The sequence below is a fragment of the Taudactylus pleione genome, unplaced genomic scaffold (genome assembly GCF_031769625.1).
Source record: "Taudactylus pleione unplaced genomic scaffold, aTauple2 ptg000199l, whole genome shotgun sequence".
Lineage (NCBI taxonomy): Eukaryota > Metazoa > Chordata > Amphibia > Anura > Myobatrachidae > Taudactylus > Taudactylus pleione.
This window is the reverse complement of record NW_028284601.1, coordinates 3,573,102-3,591,091: the sequence shown is the minus strand read 5'-3', so window position 1 is coordinate 3,591,091 and position 17,990 is coordinate 3,573,102. Positions and strand designations below refer to the sequence as shown.

General features: G+C 46.2%; 1 protein-coding gene across 2 annotated transcripts in view; it reads right to left on the bottom strand.

Moving 5' to 3' along the window:
• Positions 1 to 11,775, bottom strand: part of LOC148518714 (galectin-4-like) — a 36,000-nt gene extending 24,225 nt beyond the window's left edge. For both annotated transcript variants that reach the window (XM_088477171.1, XM_088477170.1), the window contains exons 1-2: positions 11,731 to 11,775; positions 9,339 to 9,427 (exon numbers count right to left, since the gene is read on the bottom strand). In XM_088477171.1, the coding sequence (XP_088333297.1) occupies positions 9,339 to 9,427; positions 11,731 to 11,775 (134 nt within the window). The remainder of the gene's footprint in view (positions 1 to 9,338; positions 9,428 to 11,730) is intronic.
• Positions 11,776 to 17,990: the final 6,215 nt, after the last annotated feature.

Below are 17,990 nucleotides of genomic sequence, written 5' to 3'. Positions count from 1 at the left end.
TAGGCGGGAGGGGTGCTTTATTAACGGGACATGTGCCTACTTTTCTGGGAGGTCGGGATCAGCACCCGCTTTTCAGAAGGCTCCCGACCAAACCGGGAAAGTAGGCATGTATGAAATAGGACAGTGGAACAGTACTCACCATTCCCTTAGCGATTCGAACCATCAGGGTGCCGCTGTCAGTGTACTGACAGTCGGCATTCCCTCTGTCGGTACCTCATACCGATTCCGAAAGTTAAATGTTATTTCTCAACCATAAGCTAAGAAGAACAATGTTTGCATATCATATAATCTGTTGTGTGATATGACTAATAAAAATAACTGGATATCTCTGTTTTTATAATCAACCTAATAAAACATCCACTGACAGGGGGGACTCTTCTTTTAGATAAAACATTTGTTTTAAATTACTGAGTTAGCGTCGCTGAGAGAGTACTGACCCCAACACAATATTATAGAAAGTGTATAAACTTATTTATACTGATCCCAATACAGTCTTATATAAAGTGTATAATATTATTTATACTGATCCCAATACATTCTTATTTAAAGTGTATAACATTTATACTGACCCCAATACAATATTTAATAAAGTGTATAAAATGAATTAAACTGACCATAACACAATTTCATATTTACCGTATAAAATGATTTATACTGAACCCAATACAGTATCATATAAAGTGTATAACATGATTTATACTGAACCCAATACAGTATCATATAAAGTGTATAATAGGATTTATACTGACCCCAATACAGTATCATATAAAGTGTATAAAATGATTTAAACTGAACCCAATACAGTATCATATAAAGTGTATAAAATGATTTAAACTGAACCCAATACAGTATCATATAAAGTGTATAACATGATTTATACTGAACCGAATACAGTATCATATAAAGTGTATAAAATGATTTATACTGAACCCAATACAGTATCATATAAAGTGTATAATAGGATTTATACTGAACCCAATACAGTATCATATAAAGTGTATAATAGGATTTATAATGAACACAATACAGTATCATATAAAGTGTATAACATGATTTATACTGAACCCAATACAGTATCATATAAAGTGTATAAAATGATTTATACTGAACCCAATACAGTATCACATAAAGTGTATAAAATGATTTATACTACACCCATTACAGTATCATATAAAGTGTATAAAATGATTTCTACTGAACCCAATACAGTATCATATAAAGTGTATAAAATGATTTCTACTAAGTCCCCCAAAAAGGAAGCGCTATTCAACTAATGTAAGAGATAATATGAAAAAAAATATATATTATTCATCAATATAAAAGATCTCTTCAATTGTAAAAAAAATATAACAATATAATTGGTGGCAATTATCTTAATTCATGTGACAAACAAAAAAAAAAAAAGCATAAAAAAATAATTTAGTTAATAAGTTAATATATAATTGGTAAGGCACAATGACACTTTTTAGTCAATGAATGCATAAACCTGGATAAATAGAGCTTTCCTTCCCAGGTACAAGTCTCTATAATGATTAATAGTTTGCATTCAAGTCTCTTCACTGCATAGGGGCAATCAATAATGCATTTTTCTGCCTTAGTACAACTTTCAGCAGCTTCATCTGATAAGGCAGAGAATGTGTTATATTGGACTTTCTCTCCTTAGATGCATAATAGGCAAGCATTAGACCAGTACGAGGCACACTATGCAAGATTTTAAAATTGCCAAGGCACACCATCCGCCGATGCGGCATGCGCGACCTATGAAAAAACACACTACATTGGCTACCAGATGAAAAAAACACCATACATCGGGCCTCCACAGGAATAAAACACACTACATTGGCCTCCACAGGAATAAAACACACTACATTGGCCTCCACAGGAATAAAACACACTACATTGACCTCCACAGGAATAAAACACACTACATCGGCCTCCACAGGAATAAAACACACTGCATCGGCCTCCACAGGAATAAAACACACTACATCGGCCTCCACAGGAATAAAACACACTACATCGGCCTCCACAGGAATAAAACACACTGCATCAGCCTCCACAGGAATAAAACAAGCTACAGTGGCCTCCACATGAATAAAACACACTACATCGGCATCCATAGGAATAAAACAAGCCATATTGGCCTCCACAGGAATAAAACAAGCTACAGTGGCCTCCACAGGAATAAAACACAATACATCGGCCTCCACAGGAATAAAACACACTACATCGGCCTCCACAGGAATAAAACACACTACATCGGCCTCCACAGGAATAAAACAAGCTACATTGGCTTCCACAGGAATAAAACACACTACATCGGCATCCATAGGAATAAAACAAGCTATATTGGCCTCCACAGGAATAAAACAAGAAGTGGCCTCCACAGGAATAAAACAAGCTACAGTGGCCTCCACAGGAATAAAACAAGCTATATTGGCCTCCACAGGAATAAAACAAGCTACATTGGCACCAGAGAAATAAAACACACTACATTGGTGTTACAAGTCATGGTCACGACTTGTCTCTTGCAAGCAGATTACCCAGTCAAGACGGGGTTACTCCAGTTTCTTCTGTTGCTAGGCGATCTTCACGCCTCAGGAAGTGATGTATCATCCTCAGTGCAGCATGATTGGTCCGTCCTCCTATTTGTACACACTGGACTTTTGCCGCCCCGCCAGCTATAGCATTCCTGTGGGTTCTCTTGGCTCAGCGTCACAAGCAGTATCCTGTTGACTCTGCTGGAAGGATCTCCTCCTCGGTTTTGTCTCCCAGCTGCCTCCGGCTCTTGTGGCCTCTCCTACGGCTCCCTAGCTGCACCATCAACTCCCGTGCTGTGCTCTGGCTTCCTTATTCCACCCACGGCTTCCTAGCTGCACTGGCAGTGACGGCCCTCCAAGCCGAATCAGCATTCCCGGCAGGTCAGTGGACGCTAATTTGTACACAACTTGTACTCAAACTTGTACTCAAACTTATGTATTTACCGTCAGGACTTTGGATGCTAATTTGTACTAACCTGTACACAAACTTGTACTCAAACTTATGTATTTACCGTCAGGACTTTGGATACCAACTTGTACCAACCTGTACACAAACTAGTACTCAAACCTATGTATTTTCCATTAGGACTTTGGATGCTAATTTGTACACATCTTGTACACAAACTTGCACTCAAACCTATGTATTGTCCGTCAGGATTTTGGAAGCTAATTTGTACACAAACCTGTACACAAACTTGCACTCAAACCTATGTATTGTCTGTCAGGACTTTGGACGCTAATTTTTACACAAACTTGTACTCAAATCTGTGTACTAATTATCAGGACATTGGCCCTCATTCAGAGGTGATCACAAGAAGCGATCGCTCTCTCTGAATGAGGGCGGCCGCTTCTTTTTTTTTTAGTGCGGCCTCCTGGTTGCTAGCTAAGCTGTGTTCACCATCGCGACCATCGGGGCTTGCGACGAGACCCTAAGGTTGGGTCTCGGCAACCGCAAGCCCCAGGGAGCTTCCTGCTCTGATCGAGCAGGAAGCTCCCCACTGACATCACTGATGATGTCAGTGTGGCCGCCCACAAAATGGCAGACATTCCTTAAGGAACGCCTCCGTTTGTGAAACCACCCCCCCGCCCCGCCTACAAAACAGGGTGAGCTGTCGATCAACATCGACAGCCGCCCCTTTTGTAGAGAGCTCCGGAGCGAGAGAATTTCTCTCTCGCTCCGGGGCTTGCGCACGTGCAGAGCGGCCGCTGCACGTGCGCAGGGCTATCCATCAACCCGGTTGCGAGCATATCGACGCTTGCGACCGGGTCTGAATGAGACCCTTTGTATCTAGTTCAGTGCTCAAGCCACAACATCGGCTCTCCAAGCAGGGGTGTAGCGAGCGTGATTCCAGTGGATCATGAGCTCCGGGCGCCAAAAGGGACAGAGGGTGCCATTCAGGTTACCGGAATTCATGGGGCACTGCACAGTTTGATGGTCACCTGTTAAGTTTATCTCAGTTTGCTTGCTCTATATCCTAAATAAGTTATGGATCTGAGATCCGTTTCTACATTTCATGCTCCCTTAAGCTGCCCAGATTGCCGGCCCTCCAGCCCTCCCTCCTCTGTGTTCATCTTCTGTCACCTCCCCTCTCCTGTCAGATGATTACATTCACTTCTCACCTCTTTATTCCCTCCCCTCTCTACCCTGTGATCGGCTCTTTGCCCCTCTCCTCTCCTTGCTTATTGGTGGGTATGAGTTTTAAAAAAAAGTCACTGCTTTATATGTAAAGTAATGAGGTGTTCCTAGGCATGACCACACTGTTATTTGAAAGGTCTTTTAAAAAATACTGTATTAGGAGACCTGAAATAATGGTGGTAGACAGAACATGACATGGTTACTAGTAATCACATTAATATAGGTGCAATGTGTATTCGTGAAGTAGGAGCATAGCTGAGAATGGAGCTTCCTATAGGTGTTCCCACTCCAGTGACAGCTGCTTGGGGCAGTAATTACAGTAATAAGCTGTGCACCCTGTGGAATTTCACTCTAGCACATGTACTTTAAGTTAAATGATCAGAATATATAATACAATCTCCTCTATTGACTAATAACATTGATTCAAAGGAGTTAAAAGTCAGATCCTAGGTGCTACCGTGTTATACATAAATGAAGCAGTGCCAAAGGAGCTACTTCTTAATGTCAGATAGTGTATGACCGAAGCATTCTATTCCCCCAATGGGACCTCAATGCCCAGCGTGATACTGTCACTGTTTGCTATTTTTCTCTTCATTTCAGTATTGCCCCGCAGGCTGGCCATACCCCACTGGCACGGTTGAGTACTGGGAGGGGGCGCTACGACATGCCCTTTCTCTAGGCACCATGGTTCAATGCTGCTCCTCTGTCTCCAAGCCAAATCAACTCTTCAGTACAGATTCTAAGCCACACTATCGGCTCTCAAAGCAAAATCAATTGTCTAACTCTACAGGATTGGCTCCAAGCCGCACTATCGGCTCGCAAAACCAACTCAAATATTTTCCTCTCCTCAGCGCGGGCTCCAAGCCACAACGGCTCTCAAAGCCAAATCAATTATTTAACTCTTCAGTACGGGCCTCAAGCCGCCTTTTCTGTTCTTATAACCATACCACATTTACTACCAACGGAATATTGAACCAGCTTCTTGTCACATCGATAGTGTACAAGGCCAGCTCCAGGGGTCTGAGCACCCTGTTCTGGCCCTGTATTGTGCGCCCTGAAATCACGCGTGGCAACCAAAATTGGGGGCATGGCCTAATTACCATAGACCATGCCCCCTAAGTGTCGTTATTTGGAGGCGTGCCTGCATGGCCCGCTTCCAAATAACGTCAGGCTGGGGGTAAAGCCCAGCCCTCCGTCACTGACTGGGCTTCCCCCAGCCTTCTCACATAAGTGAATAGATGCCGCGCGCATGCGCGCTGCATCCATTCACACTCTGGGGGTCCAGCACAGCCACACAGCTGCAGCGGCGGGGGTCCCCAACCTCCCGATTTGACCACCTGCGCGCCACTTCGGCCCATGGGTGGAACAGCAGGACAGTACTGTCCCGCTGAAATCGGGATGTTGGGAAGGGGTGCACCCTCTACGGGTGGCACCCCTGTCCGACCGCACTAGTCGAACACCCCTAGAGCCGGCCCTGATAGTGTACCACTTCCTGTTCTGGATCTATGCTCATATCTACTATCCACGATTAAGTCGCCATTCCAACTGTTGCTCTCACCATTGAATCCTTTTGCTCCTCCATGTGAATTGGCCACCTAAGTACCCCAGTTCTAAGGGAACAACGGGCGGTTGTTATTGGCAGAAGATCTCGCTAGCCTGGTTCTAGACTTTTCACATGAAGTAGGCATTGGATATCATAACAAATGGCCCAGAGAAATAAAACACACTACATTGGCCTCCACAGGAACAAAACACACTACATTGGCCTCCACAGGAATAAAACACACTACATTGGCCCCAGAGATATAAAACACACTACATTGACCTCCACATGAATAAAACACACTACATTGGCCTCCACAGGAATAAAACACACTACATTGACCTCCACAGGAACAAAACACACTACATTGGCCTCCAGAGGAACAAAACACACTACATTGGCCTCCACAGGAATAAAACACACTACATTGACCTCCACAGGAATAAAACACACTACATTGACCTCCACAGGAATAAAGCACACTACATTGGCCTCCACAGGAATAAAACACACATACATTGGCCCCAGAGATATACAACACACTACATTGGCCCCAGAGAAATAAAATACAATACATTGGCCTCCAGAGAAATAAAACACACTACATTAGCCCCAGAGAAATAAAACACACTACATTGGCCCCCACAGGAATAAAACACACATACAGTACATTGGCCTCCAGAGGATTAAAACACACTACTGTACATTGGCCCCCACAGAAAAAAATAACATTATCTGGCCCCCACAGAAACAAAACAAAAACATTGCTCTACTCAGGAAAATAATCATATTGACAGGCAACACAAAATAAATATAAAACACATTCCCACACAAAAAGAAAAAACTTTGGCTGCCCTCACAGAAAAATATCAACCACATTGATTCCCACATACCTACCGGTCCGCAGATCTGTGATGTGACCAGCGGCTCTGACCGACGCTCCTGACCGTGCCACGGCACACCTCACAACCAGCCGCGGCAGAGCGGTTGAAAACCGCTACATTAGCAGCTGGAGGCAAGAAGATGAGAGCTGGAACATGTATATGCTACACAATTGGACTTTCCCTCATCAGCTGCATAATAGGCCAGCATTAGCAGCTGGAGGTAAGAGGACTTGTATACCCTATGAGAGCTGGACTTTTGCTTGCTACACAGAGATATAAACGTATATGCTACACAATTGGGAGACCTGTATATGGATACTAACTAATTTATAACTATACTGATAAAGTGGATGATAAGCTAGTGGCCATATGTCACGAATTGCATGCAAACTATTAATCATTATAGAAACTTATACATGAGAAGGAAAGCTCTATTTATCCAGGTTTATGCATTAATTAAATAAATAAGTGTTGATGTTCCTTACCAATTATATATTGTATATTTTTGTTTTTTTTACTGTCATAAGAATTAGGATAATTGCCACCAATGATATTGTTTGTTTGTTTTAAAAAAATGTATTGAAATGTTCGCCTTTATAGATACAAGAAATGTTATAAACATACAAAATAGTGATAACAAAATGAGGGGTAACAATACACACATTACAGACCTCGCATAATAAATCACTAAGAATATATCCCCACATAGGAAAAGTTATACAAATCATGATACTAATGGAGCATACACACGGTCAGATTTGTCAGATGTGTCAGATGAACGATTTTACCAAAGATTTGAACGATTGAACGATTTTTGACTGCATTAAAATGAAAGGAATCGTCCAAGTCTGACTGCAAACACATCAGATGTCAGATATCGTTATCTGACCATCCAGAACGCGCATCGTTCATATCGTTCATCTGACAGATCTGACAGATATGTCAGACTTTCCTTCAGATATGAACGATTGAACGTTTTTTAAATCGTTATTGTTCAGATCTGAAGAAAAATCTGACCGTGTGTATGCACCATAACTAATTTATAACTATACTGATAAAGTGGATGGCAAACTGGCCATATGTCACTAATTGCATGCAAACTATTAATCATTATAGAGACTTATAGCTGAGAAGGAAAGCTCTATTTATCCAGGTTTATACATTTATTGACTAATACGTTTGTTGTGCCTTACCAATTTTATATTGTTTGTTTTTTTTTACTTTTCTTTCTATTGTCATTTGAATTAGGATAATTGCCATCAATTATATTGTAATATTGTTTTTTTTATTATTGAAGAGATCCCTTATATTGATGAAAAACATTTTTTTTTAATATTATCTATAAATTAGTGTATTAAATTATTTAAACTGGACCCAACACAGTATTATATATAGGGGATGCAGTTTATAGATCGCCGGTCTTTATCCCGACATAAGGAGTCCGACGCCTATCTGAATCCCAACGCCAAAGGACGACAGCCCGAACGAGGTAAGTCCCGGGGCGTCCTTATCGTTAGCCGCGCGGGGGGGAGGGTTAGATTTAGGGAATGTAACAGGGTTAGGGTTAGGTTTTCAGGGGGAAGGCTAGGGTTAGGCACCACTAGGGGGGATGGTTAGGGTTAGGCACCCCCCTAGGAGGGTTAGGTTTAGGGTGTGGGAAGGGGGGTTAGGTTTAGGCACCCCAGGGGGGGACTTAAGGTTAGGCACCACTCCGGGAGTTTTAGGCTTAGGCACCCCTAAGGGAAGGTTAGGGGGAGAGGGGAGGGTCCGAGTTCAGACTGCCATTAGCAGAATGCGCTTCCAATGGATCTACCACTTCTAATTCTGTTGTACCTCTGCTACCTGACTTCTAGGGGCTGCAGCCCATGTAGTCTCCTAGAAGGGCCCGCCGAGAGCCATGGCGGGTTCGGGTAAAGGGGGGCATGGCCTAATCGCGGGAGGCGTGGCCATGCCCCCTTCGAGAAAAAAAAAACAAGTTTTGCAGCGCCATGCCGCAGTGCTGCGCGCTGGCGAGGGGCGGCTCAGAGCCCCCTCAGCCCAGCGCATAACCCACAGGCATAGGAGACTGCTGTGGCTGCTTCATAGCAGCCGTGAGCAGTCTCCCAGTGCAGCCCAGCACACAGCAGCGTGTGCTGGGCTGCTGTGATGAAAGAGGGGGGGAGGGGGGCGGTATCGGACCCAGGCCCCAGCCGGGCCCCTCCAGCAAGCCCGGGCCCAGGTAATTTGTACCCGCTCCCCCCTCTCGGCGCCCCTGCCCATAGGAACCAGTTGCTGTGCACATGCATGTTTTCCCTGTTATATGTATCACGCATGCACACCCTAACTTATTATGGTAGGAGGCGCCACTGTTTACAATAAACCTAATACAGTATCATATAAAGTGTATAAAACCAATTACACTGACTGAACCCAATACAATATCATATAAAGTGTAATGCATTTACTGTACACAGACTGTCTTCTCTGGATTTTATACTATTATATTATAATAATAATATTATGTAGATAAATGGTTAAAGTCTGTGGGTGAGTGATCTCCCTTTTCCCATTGTAAATATAGCAATTATATAGTTTCATTATAGAGATCAGTCGGCTCTGTATAATCAGACTGAACACAGTTAAGGCAAAAAAGGCTTATTAGAATCGAGTCACCTGTGTTCAAGCAGCACATTCAGACTTGGATCATGTGACTTTATGACCCAAAGGTCATTAGAAATTGATTGAATCCTGGTTACCTGTTAGCATGATGCGGGATTGAGCCCTGGATGTGGACCGACATACCGGGGCGTAGACCACCATGGATGGGGCTCCTGTGAGGGACAGACTGCAGGGAGATGGATGGGCGAGAAACGTTTAATAAAGGGGGCACAGAAGAAAAAGAACATCAAGCAAAACGAGTAAAGAGTCAGACATGTGGCAAGTGTAACAAGTAAGGGCCCCTTACTGCATAAAAAAGTTGGGAGCACACCTTGATGGCAGGACCCCCCCTCCCCCCATAAAACAAAATAATAGTACTGTACTTAAACTTTTGTATTTACTGAGGGTCTGATTCAGAGATGGACGGAATTACACAGCTGCGCACAAGCGCACACAAGCGCCTGTGCAATTCTGTCCATTTAAAATGCAAATGCAGAAGGATGTGTCACACACCTCCTTGCTGCATTTGCGTGATCCCCGCGCTGCGACCCAGGATTGTTGTCGATGTTCCATTGGCTGGGTCTTGGCAGCTTGCGTGGCCAGGAAGTCTGTATGCACCCACGCAGACCCAGGTCTCGTCCCTCCCGGAAAACGGAACGCCCCCGCTCCGCCTCCCAAATGCTGCAACCTGTCAATCAGGCTGCGGCTGGCAGGGCCGTAACTAGGGTGGTGCGACCTGTGCCATGGCACAGGGCACCGCAGGGCAGGGGGCGCTGTTTGGGCCTGTCAATTATCATTTTCACTTGTAGCTTCCTCTTCTTTTTATCCCCAGCATCTCCTGGCCTTCCCTCTCTCTTCCCTGGCCCTTCCCCATGAGGCCATGGCACTTTTTCAGGTGCACTAAAAAATGGGAGGGGGGGGGCAATGCGCTCTCTGGCACAGGGCACCAAAAAGTTTAGTTACGGCTCTGGTGGCTGGGACACACTGCGAACGGACTAGCAGTCGGAGAGCTGGACATGCGCAGTCCTCAAGTCATCGGAGATGTTTGCTAACCATCGGATTAGCGTACATCTCTGAATCAGGCCCTGAGGCTTAAGTTATTTTTATTTGGTGGGAGGGTCCGGCCATCATGAGTGATCCCCACTTTTTTACTCTATAAAAGTGATGAAAGTGACTTTTGGAAAAATTTGACATGAATCCAATTTATATGCATTTAAAAACACACAGAGAGCAGGATCATTCACAATAAGTGCAATGACATCACCCGCTAGTAATCAAGCAAAGATTATAGGGCTGATTGCACGCAATTTCATTGTCAGTGGCGTAACTACAGGGGGTGCAGTTGCAGGTGCTATGTGGCTCGCCGCTTGCAGGGCGGGGGGGCCGAGTTCCAGTAATCAAACTGAACTTTTTTTTTTTTAAGATGTTTCAGTATAAAGTAATTTAATCCGGCCCTGCTGCACCCGCTTTAGTTAGGCCGGTCCACTGCCTTCGGGTCTCACCGGGGGTCCCGTGCTGTGAAGAGCCGCGACTCGTGAGATGATGATGTCATCATCATCATCACGCAAGTCCACGAAGCAGTGAAGGAAGGAAGCGCTGGCGGAGAGTCTGCTGACGCGGTGAGTACAACCTGTCCCTCGGGCCCCTGTAAAAATATGGTGCCAGCTTCTCAGTTCCTGCGGCCATTCTGCGCTACCATAGGGTTACTCAGATGGTCGATTATTATTGAAGATTCTGCGGCCACCGCTTTGTACTCGTACGCAGTTGCTTGGATCTGCGAGACTTCTGGTGGGCGTCTCCATACTTTTCCAGGCAGCTGTAGTATTATCATATTTGCCCTCGGCAGCTGCGCACAAATTCTCAGCTCCTAATGCATTAGTGTCCACATCTGAATGTGAGTGCGGAGTACACTGAGGGGCAGGGCCACTGGTGAGGGCCACTATTAGGGGGCGAAGAGATTTAGTGATTCTTCTTTTCTTCCTGGAAAACGCTATAAAAACTCTCAGTAATGTAAATCAGCGACGTTTGCTGTAGCTGTCTGTGTAACGTTTCGCTATATGATTATATACCGGTTACTACGCTGTTCTTCGTATGCAACACCAAACAAAGATGTGATGGAGGTAAGGTAATACCACTGAATGCATTTCGTAAATAGTAACAGGACACTGTATTTTATGCTTAACTGCAAAATACAGTTTAATATATATAATAAATGAATCCTAAGAAGGATAATTTGCAGAAATGTCTTTATGAACATTCTTCCAATGAATATTCTGGATATTATCTAGGGCCATCATACGGAGTATGGAGAATTGGCAGAGATTCAAACTGTAACATTTCTAATAAAATACTATTTTGCTATAACTAGTAACTCAGAAGGAACCCTGACTGATAAGTGTGGTTTCCCTATGATAAGCAAGTAAGAGGAAGCAGGGTGACGTAGTGGAGAGTGCATATCGTTCTGGACAGAAAAGGGAAGTGGGCACTTACCGGGTTGTAGACTGGCTGGTAGCCCACAGCTGGAAAAAATGCCATGTCTGCTGCCTGCTGGTCGCATCCACTGGTAGAAGTGCTCTGTACACACAGCAATTGCCTTTTATATACATCGTGAATGTGGGGATGGCAACCTTTGTCCTTTACACAAGGATGAAGTCATTGATGTGCAGAACCTTTGTAAATGTCTGATAAGGTATTTATTTATTATCAGGGGCAAACACGGGATTTGCAAGGGTATATATATATATATATATATATATATATATATAAAAACAATATGTGGATACGGCGCCAGTACATATAGTGTTTATTCATTCAATAAACCAGATCAAATCAACCATATAGAACTATATAAGCAACCTTGGCCTTAAGATAATGGGCGTCAGCCTTAGGTCAATAATCGTGAGCAACAGGTGTTCAATTACCAAAAATGTAAAATTGTACTATGATTGACAGATAGACGAAAAGTTTGCAAAAAAGTGCTAGTGCGGATAATAAATAAGCTAATAAGTCACATATAGCATCAATAAATATGTGATAAGCCAATGGTAAAAGGATAAAGTGCAACGGTGAAATATAAAATATGTATAATTTATTCTATAAAGGTAATAAAACAAATAAATGCATAGAGGATGATCACATTATAAGATAATACAATAATCCACAATTCAATAAGGGAAATGGATAAATAAATAAATAATAAATAAATAAATAAACGGATAAAAAGAGGATGTCAGCTTATCTGAGTAAAAAAGAGTCAAAGTTCATGGGATAAGAGACTGCTACTCCCATCAGGGCCGAAACTAGGATATCTGTCACCCGGTGCAAGACAGCAATTTTGCGCCCCCTCCCTTCCTGTACCTGGATTTTGTCCTTGCTCCTCCATAAGGCAGTACACTAGTCAAATATCCCTAGTATAGCGACTTACATTATTCCACACACCATAATGCCCATTGCACATTATGCCACACACTGTAATGCCTATTAGCAAAGTGCCACTTACATATTTGCCCGACACCATTTTGTGTCCCACAGTAAGGCTTCTAATTACTTTAAAATTACCTGCTCGTTGTCAGGGGTTTTATACTCATTGCCCGTTGGTTCCATGCTCATTGCCAGGGGGTTTCATGCTCGTTGCCAGGGGGTTTCATGCTCATTGCCAGAGGGTTTCACGCTTGTTGCTATGGGGTTTATGCTCATTGCCAGGGGTTACATGCTCGTTGCCAGGGGTTACATGCTCATTGCAATGGGCTTTATGCTCATTGCCATGGGGTTTATGCTCGTTGCCAGGGGTTAAATGCTCGTTGCCAGGGGTTACATGCTCGTTGCCATGGGGTTTATGCTCATTGCCAGGGGTTACATGCTCGTTGCCATGGGGTTTATGCTCGTTGCCATGGGGTTTATGCTCGTTGCCATGGGGTTTATGCTCGTTGCCAGGGGTTACATGCGCGTTACCATGAGGTTTATGCTCGTTGCCAGGGGGTTTCACGGGAGAAGATGCAGCTTTCAGCATCTTTTCCTGACACTTGCGCTGGCCTAACAGACACTAGAGGTCCAGTAGGACCTCTAGTGTCTGTCTCCTCCTCGGCGGTGGCCATTTTTGAATGGCCGTTTTCAGCAGAGTCCATGCGGACGGCTAGTCCGCATGGACTCTGCTGAAAATGGCCATCCAAAAATGGCCACCGCCAAGGAGGAGACAGACACTAGAGGACCAGTAAGGACCTCTAGCATCTGTCTCCTCCTTGGCGGCGGCCATTTTTGGATGGCCGTTTTCTGAATCTGCAGCCCCCAAGCCACGTGAGTATGCTTTTTTTCACCCCCTGCATTCCGGCACCCGGTGCACGTGCACCTCTAGCCCCCCCTAGTTGCGGCCCTGCTCCCATATATATATATATATATTATATATATAAATGTAGCATGGCATGGTACATCGCGCCATCGTACCACAGCATTGTGCAGTGTGTACGCATGGTGCGATATGTCGGCCGGCTGGAAACACATCGTTCTGATGTGTACCCGCCTTAGTATTACACTTTGTATAATGTTTACAAAACCAGAAAAGTAACAAAATCTACCCTGGGGCCCAGTCTTGTCTGGCACCATCTTGCCCACTGTGTTTGAGATACATACCACCAGGGGCGTATTTATAATGGGTGCAGGGTGTGCGGGGCACACGGGCCCCTGGGTCCAGGGGGGCACGCACCGCACTCCCTGCACCCATATTATACTTACCTTTGCGGAGTCCCATGTCGGCGCTTGTAAAAACGAATGGAAAATGGCCACTGCGGCCATTTTCCCATCATTTGCACATGCGCAGTACAGGGTAAATGGCTGCCGCGGCCATTTTCCCGGTGACCTGTGCATGCGCTATAGACTCTGGGCACACTCTAGTGCCCAGAGTCTATAAGTGCGGCGCTGGCCGTGCACCGCTCAGTGTGCTGCCGGACAGAGAGGAAGGGGCCCGTGACGGAGACTGCACATGGGCCCCCTCCTCTCTAGAAATGCCCCTGCATACTACAGTACATTGAAGTACCAAAAGTCATGGGATAGATGCCTAGTATTGTCTCGGACCCCCTCTAGTCTGGCAGAGTGCAGCAACCAATGTGGCATTGATTCCACAAGTGCATGAAAGACCTTTGGAGAGATGTTAACCCATTCCATCTGGATAGGTTTCCACAGCTCCCCGATATTTGTAGGTGCAGGGTCTTGGTTGCGAATGGACTTCTCCACCATGTCCCATAAATGCTCGATTGGGTTTATGTCTGGTGAATGTGGTGGCCACACCATTCATTGGAACTCTCCAGAATGCTCCTCTAACCAATTCTGGACAACTTGGGACCGATGACACGGTGCATTAACCTGCTGGAATATTCCATCGTTGTGGAGGTACATGAAGTACATGAAGTCCATGAAGGGCTGCAAATGGTCATTAACCATTGCAACATAGCAGTTACCAGTCAATGACATGTTCAAGCAGACTCAACTCATGCCATGTGAACACACCCCACACCATTATGGAACCACCACCAGCCTGCATGGTGCCTTGTTGACAACTGGGGTCCATGTGCTCATTGGACCACGCCACATGTTACCAGTCCTCCAGGGTCCAATTAGCAATGTCACAAGCCCAGGTGAGGCACTCTGTCTGGTGTCATAGTGTAAACAGGGGCACTGTAGTGGGTCTTCTGCTCCCATATCCCATGAAAGCTAAAGAATGCTGCACTGATATGCATCTGGTACCTCCTGCAGTGAATGTGGATGTCACTTGAGTTACCACAGACAATTCTGGCTAGACATCACTGGTTGCAATGATTAAGCACCTGTGGTCGGCCACTGCGCTGTCCGCGGTGGGTGGTAATGCCTTACATGAGGTATTTCTGGTACACACGTGACACCATAGATCAAGTAATGTTGAATGTCCGCACAACTTCGGAAATGGAATGTCACATCCATCGGGCACCCACTATCATGCCCCATTTGAGCTCCGATAATTCACATCGCCTTGCCATGAGCAGCCTAGCCAGCGTTCAAACTGATTCATGAGATTTCAGATTACAACTGATGCAGGTCTGGGCATTTCCAAGACATCACAGAACGATGCTGCCACCAGGGGCGTTTCTAGAGAGGAGGGGGCACGTGTGCAGTCTCCGACACGGGCCCCCTCCTCTCTGCCCGGCAGCCGGCAGCGCACTGAGCTGTGCGCGGCCAGCGCCGGAGTTATAGACTCTGGGCACTAGAGTGCGCCCAGAGTCTATAGACTATGCGCAGGTCAATGGGAAAATGGCCACGGTGGCCATTTTTCCTGTACTGCGCATGCGCAAACGATGGGGAAATGGCCGCCGCAGCCATTTTCCAGTCGTTTTTTCAGCGCCGACATGGGACTCCGGAGAGGTAAGTAACCTTATGGGTGCAGGGTGTGTGGTGCGGGGCCCCCCTGGACCCAGGGGCCCGTGTGCCCCACACACCTTGCACCCATTGTAGATACGCCCCTGGCTGCCACCTACCCTTACCTTTACATACTGTTATCCCATGACTTTTGTCACTTCCAGTGTGACCCTGCGATATCCTGCATTACTGCGGCACATACATGACTGGACAGTCTGCTCTATGCTCCGCTCTTTCTTTGCTACCTGTACAAAGTCTGTGCACTGCAATAAACCCAAGCTCCTGGTTAAAGCTATCTGGCCGATGTGTCTCCACCACTTCTTTCCGCTGGTGTCTACTATTTATCAACTGTATACACCACAAAATAGTACACACATATCAACATATTGTGCATGTCAGTTACTGCATGTAGGACTGATTCAGAGACGTACGCAAATGCTATCAGTTGCGATCTCTCATAGAACATGCCCTATGTTGCTGTGCAGTGACTTATCAGGGTGCTTTTAGAGGCCATGTATAGACTGGTATCATACCTGCTTCATTCTGAGTGTATGGTTAATTATTAATGACTACACAGCTATGTTTTGTTTTAGTTACCATCCCTATAGAAGAGCCAGATTCAGTGCTCAGAATGAATGATCCCCTCCTGGCACCTGGGCATTGCTGGCATAACCCTGCTGAGGTAGCGACAAGGGCTTCTGAGGCCAGGCATAGGTGATTGGTAGCCGGTCACACCATACTTGCCCTGGCAGGGCCGGTGCAATGTTTCAGGGCGCCCTAGGCAAAGGTTCACAATGTCGCCCCTGTTTTCCCCCAAACCCTCCGCCCAGCTCACAGACACATACACAGCGCCCTAATAATATTCACATGACCCGAAATAAAGGGATGATTCCCCCTGCAGTTCCCCCAGTAGTAAGGGCCCATGTAGTGCCCCCAGTAGTAATGCTCCCTGCAGTACCCCCAGTAGTAATGCTCCCTGCAGTACCCCCAGTAGTAATGCTCCCTGCAGTACCCCCAGTAGTAATGCTCCCTGCAGTACCCCCAGTAGTAATGCTCTCTGCAATGCCTCCAGTAGTAATGCTCCCAGCAGTGCCCCCAGTAGTAATGCTCCCTGCAGTACCCCCAGTAGTAATGCTCTCTGCAATGCCTCCAGTAGTAATGCTCCCAGCAGTGCCCCCAGTTGTAATGCCCTTGTAGTTCCCCCAGTAGTAATGTTCCATGCAGTGCCCCCAGTAGTAAGGGGGCCAGTTGTAGTGCTCCCAATAGTGCCCCATATGATGCCCCCAGTAGTATTGTTCCCTGCAGTGCCCACAGTAGTAAGGGCCCCTTGAAGTGCCCCCAGTAGTAAGGGCCTCTGTAGTGCCCCCAGTAGTAGTGCTCCCAATAGTGCCCCCATATGATGCCCCCAGTAGTAAGGTCCCTGTAGTGCCCCCATATGATGCCCCCAGTAGTGTCCCCTGTAGTAATGCTCCCTGCAGTGCCCCCAGTAGTAATGCTCCCTGCAGTGCTCCTAGTAGTAATGCCCTTGTAGTGCCCCCAGTAGTAATGCTCCCTGCAGTGCCTCCAGTAGTAATGTTCCCTGCAGTGCTCCCAGTAGTAATGTTTCCTGCAGTGCACCCAGTTGTAATGCCCTTGTAGTGCCCCCAGTAGTAATGCCCCTTGAAGTGCCCCCAGTAGTAAGGGACCCTGAAGTGCCCCCAGTAGAGGGGCCCTGTAGTGCCCCCAGTTGTAGTGCTTCCAATAATGCCCCCAGTAGTAATGTTCCCTGCAGTGCCCCCAGTAGTAAGGGCCCCTTGAAGTGCTCCCAGTTGTAGTGCTCCCAATAGTGCCCCCATATGATGCCCCTAGTAGTAAGGCTACCGGTAGTGTCCCCTGTAGTAAGTCCACCCCGCGCGCGCACACACAAACACACACCTTAAACCCCGTTCCATTGCCTGCTGCCGTCTTCCCTGGCGCCCGCTCCTTGGGACTATGGGAGTGACGTCATGACGTCACTCCCATAGTGCACTGCGGGACCCGGAAGCCGGAGCTCAGGAGTGAGCTCCGTCCTCTGGCTGGCGCTGGCGCCGGGGGGAGAGAGGAGCCGGGCGCCCGCTGGTAAGACAATCTCAGCGGGCACCCGGCAAAAGGAGGGTACAGGGGGTGCGATTCCGCCATAGCGATCGCACCCCTTACACCCTTCGTAGTTAGGGCAGACTCAAAAGCACCCTCCAGTGGCCGGCTCCCCTCGGAAGCTGCCTAAGCTTGCCTAGTGGAAGTACCGGCCCTGTGCCCTGGGCATAGAACGAAGACGACAGGGTAAGAAGATGTGGGTGGTTTTGACACAGAATGTGCTGCAGAGAAAGTGCCCCTTACATAAAGATACCTGG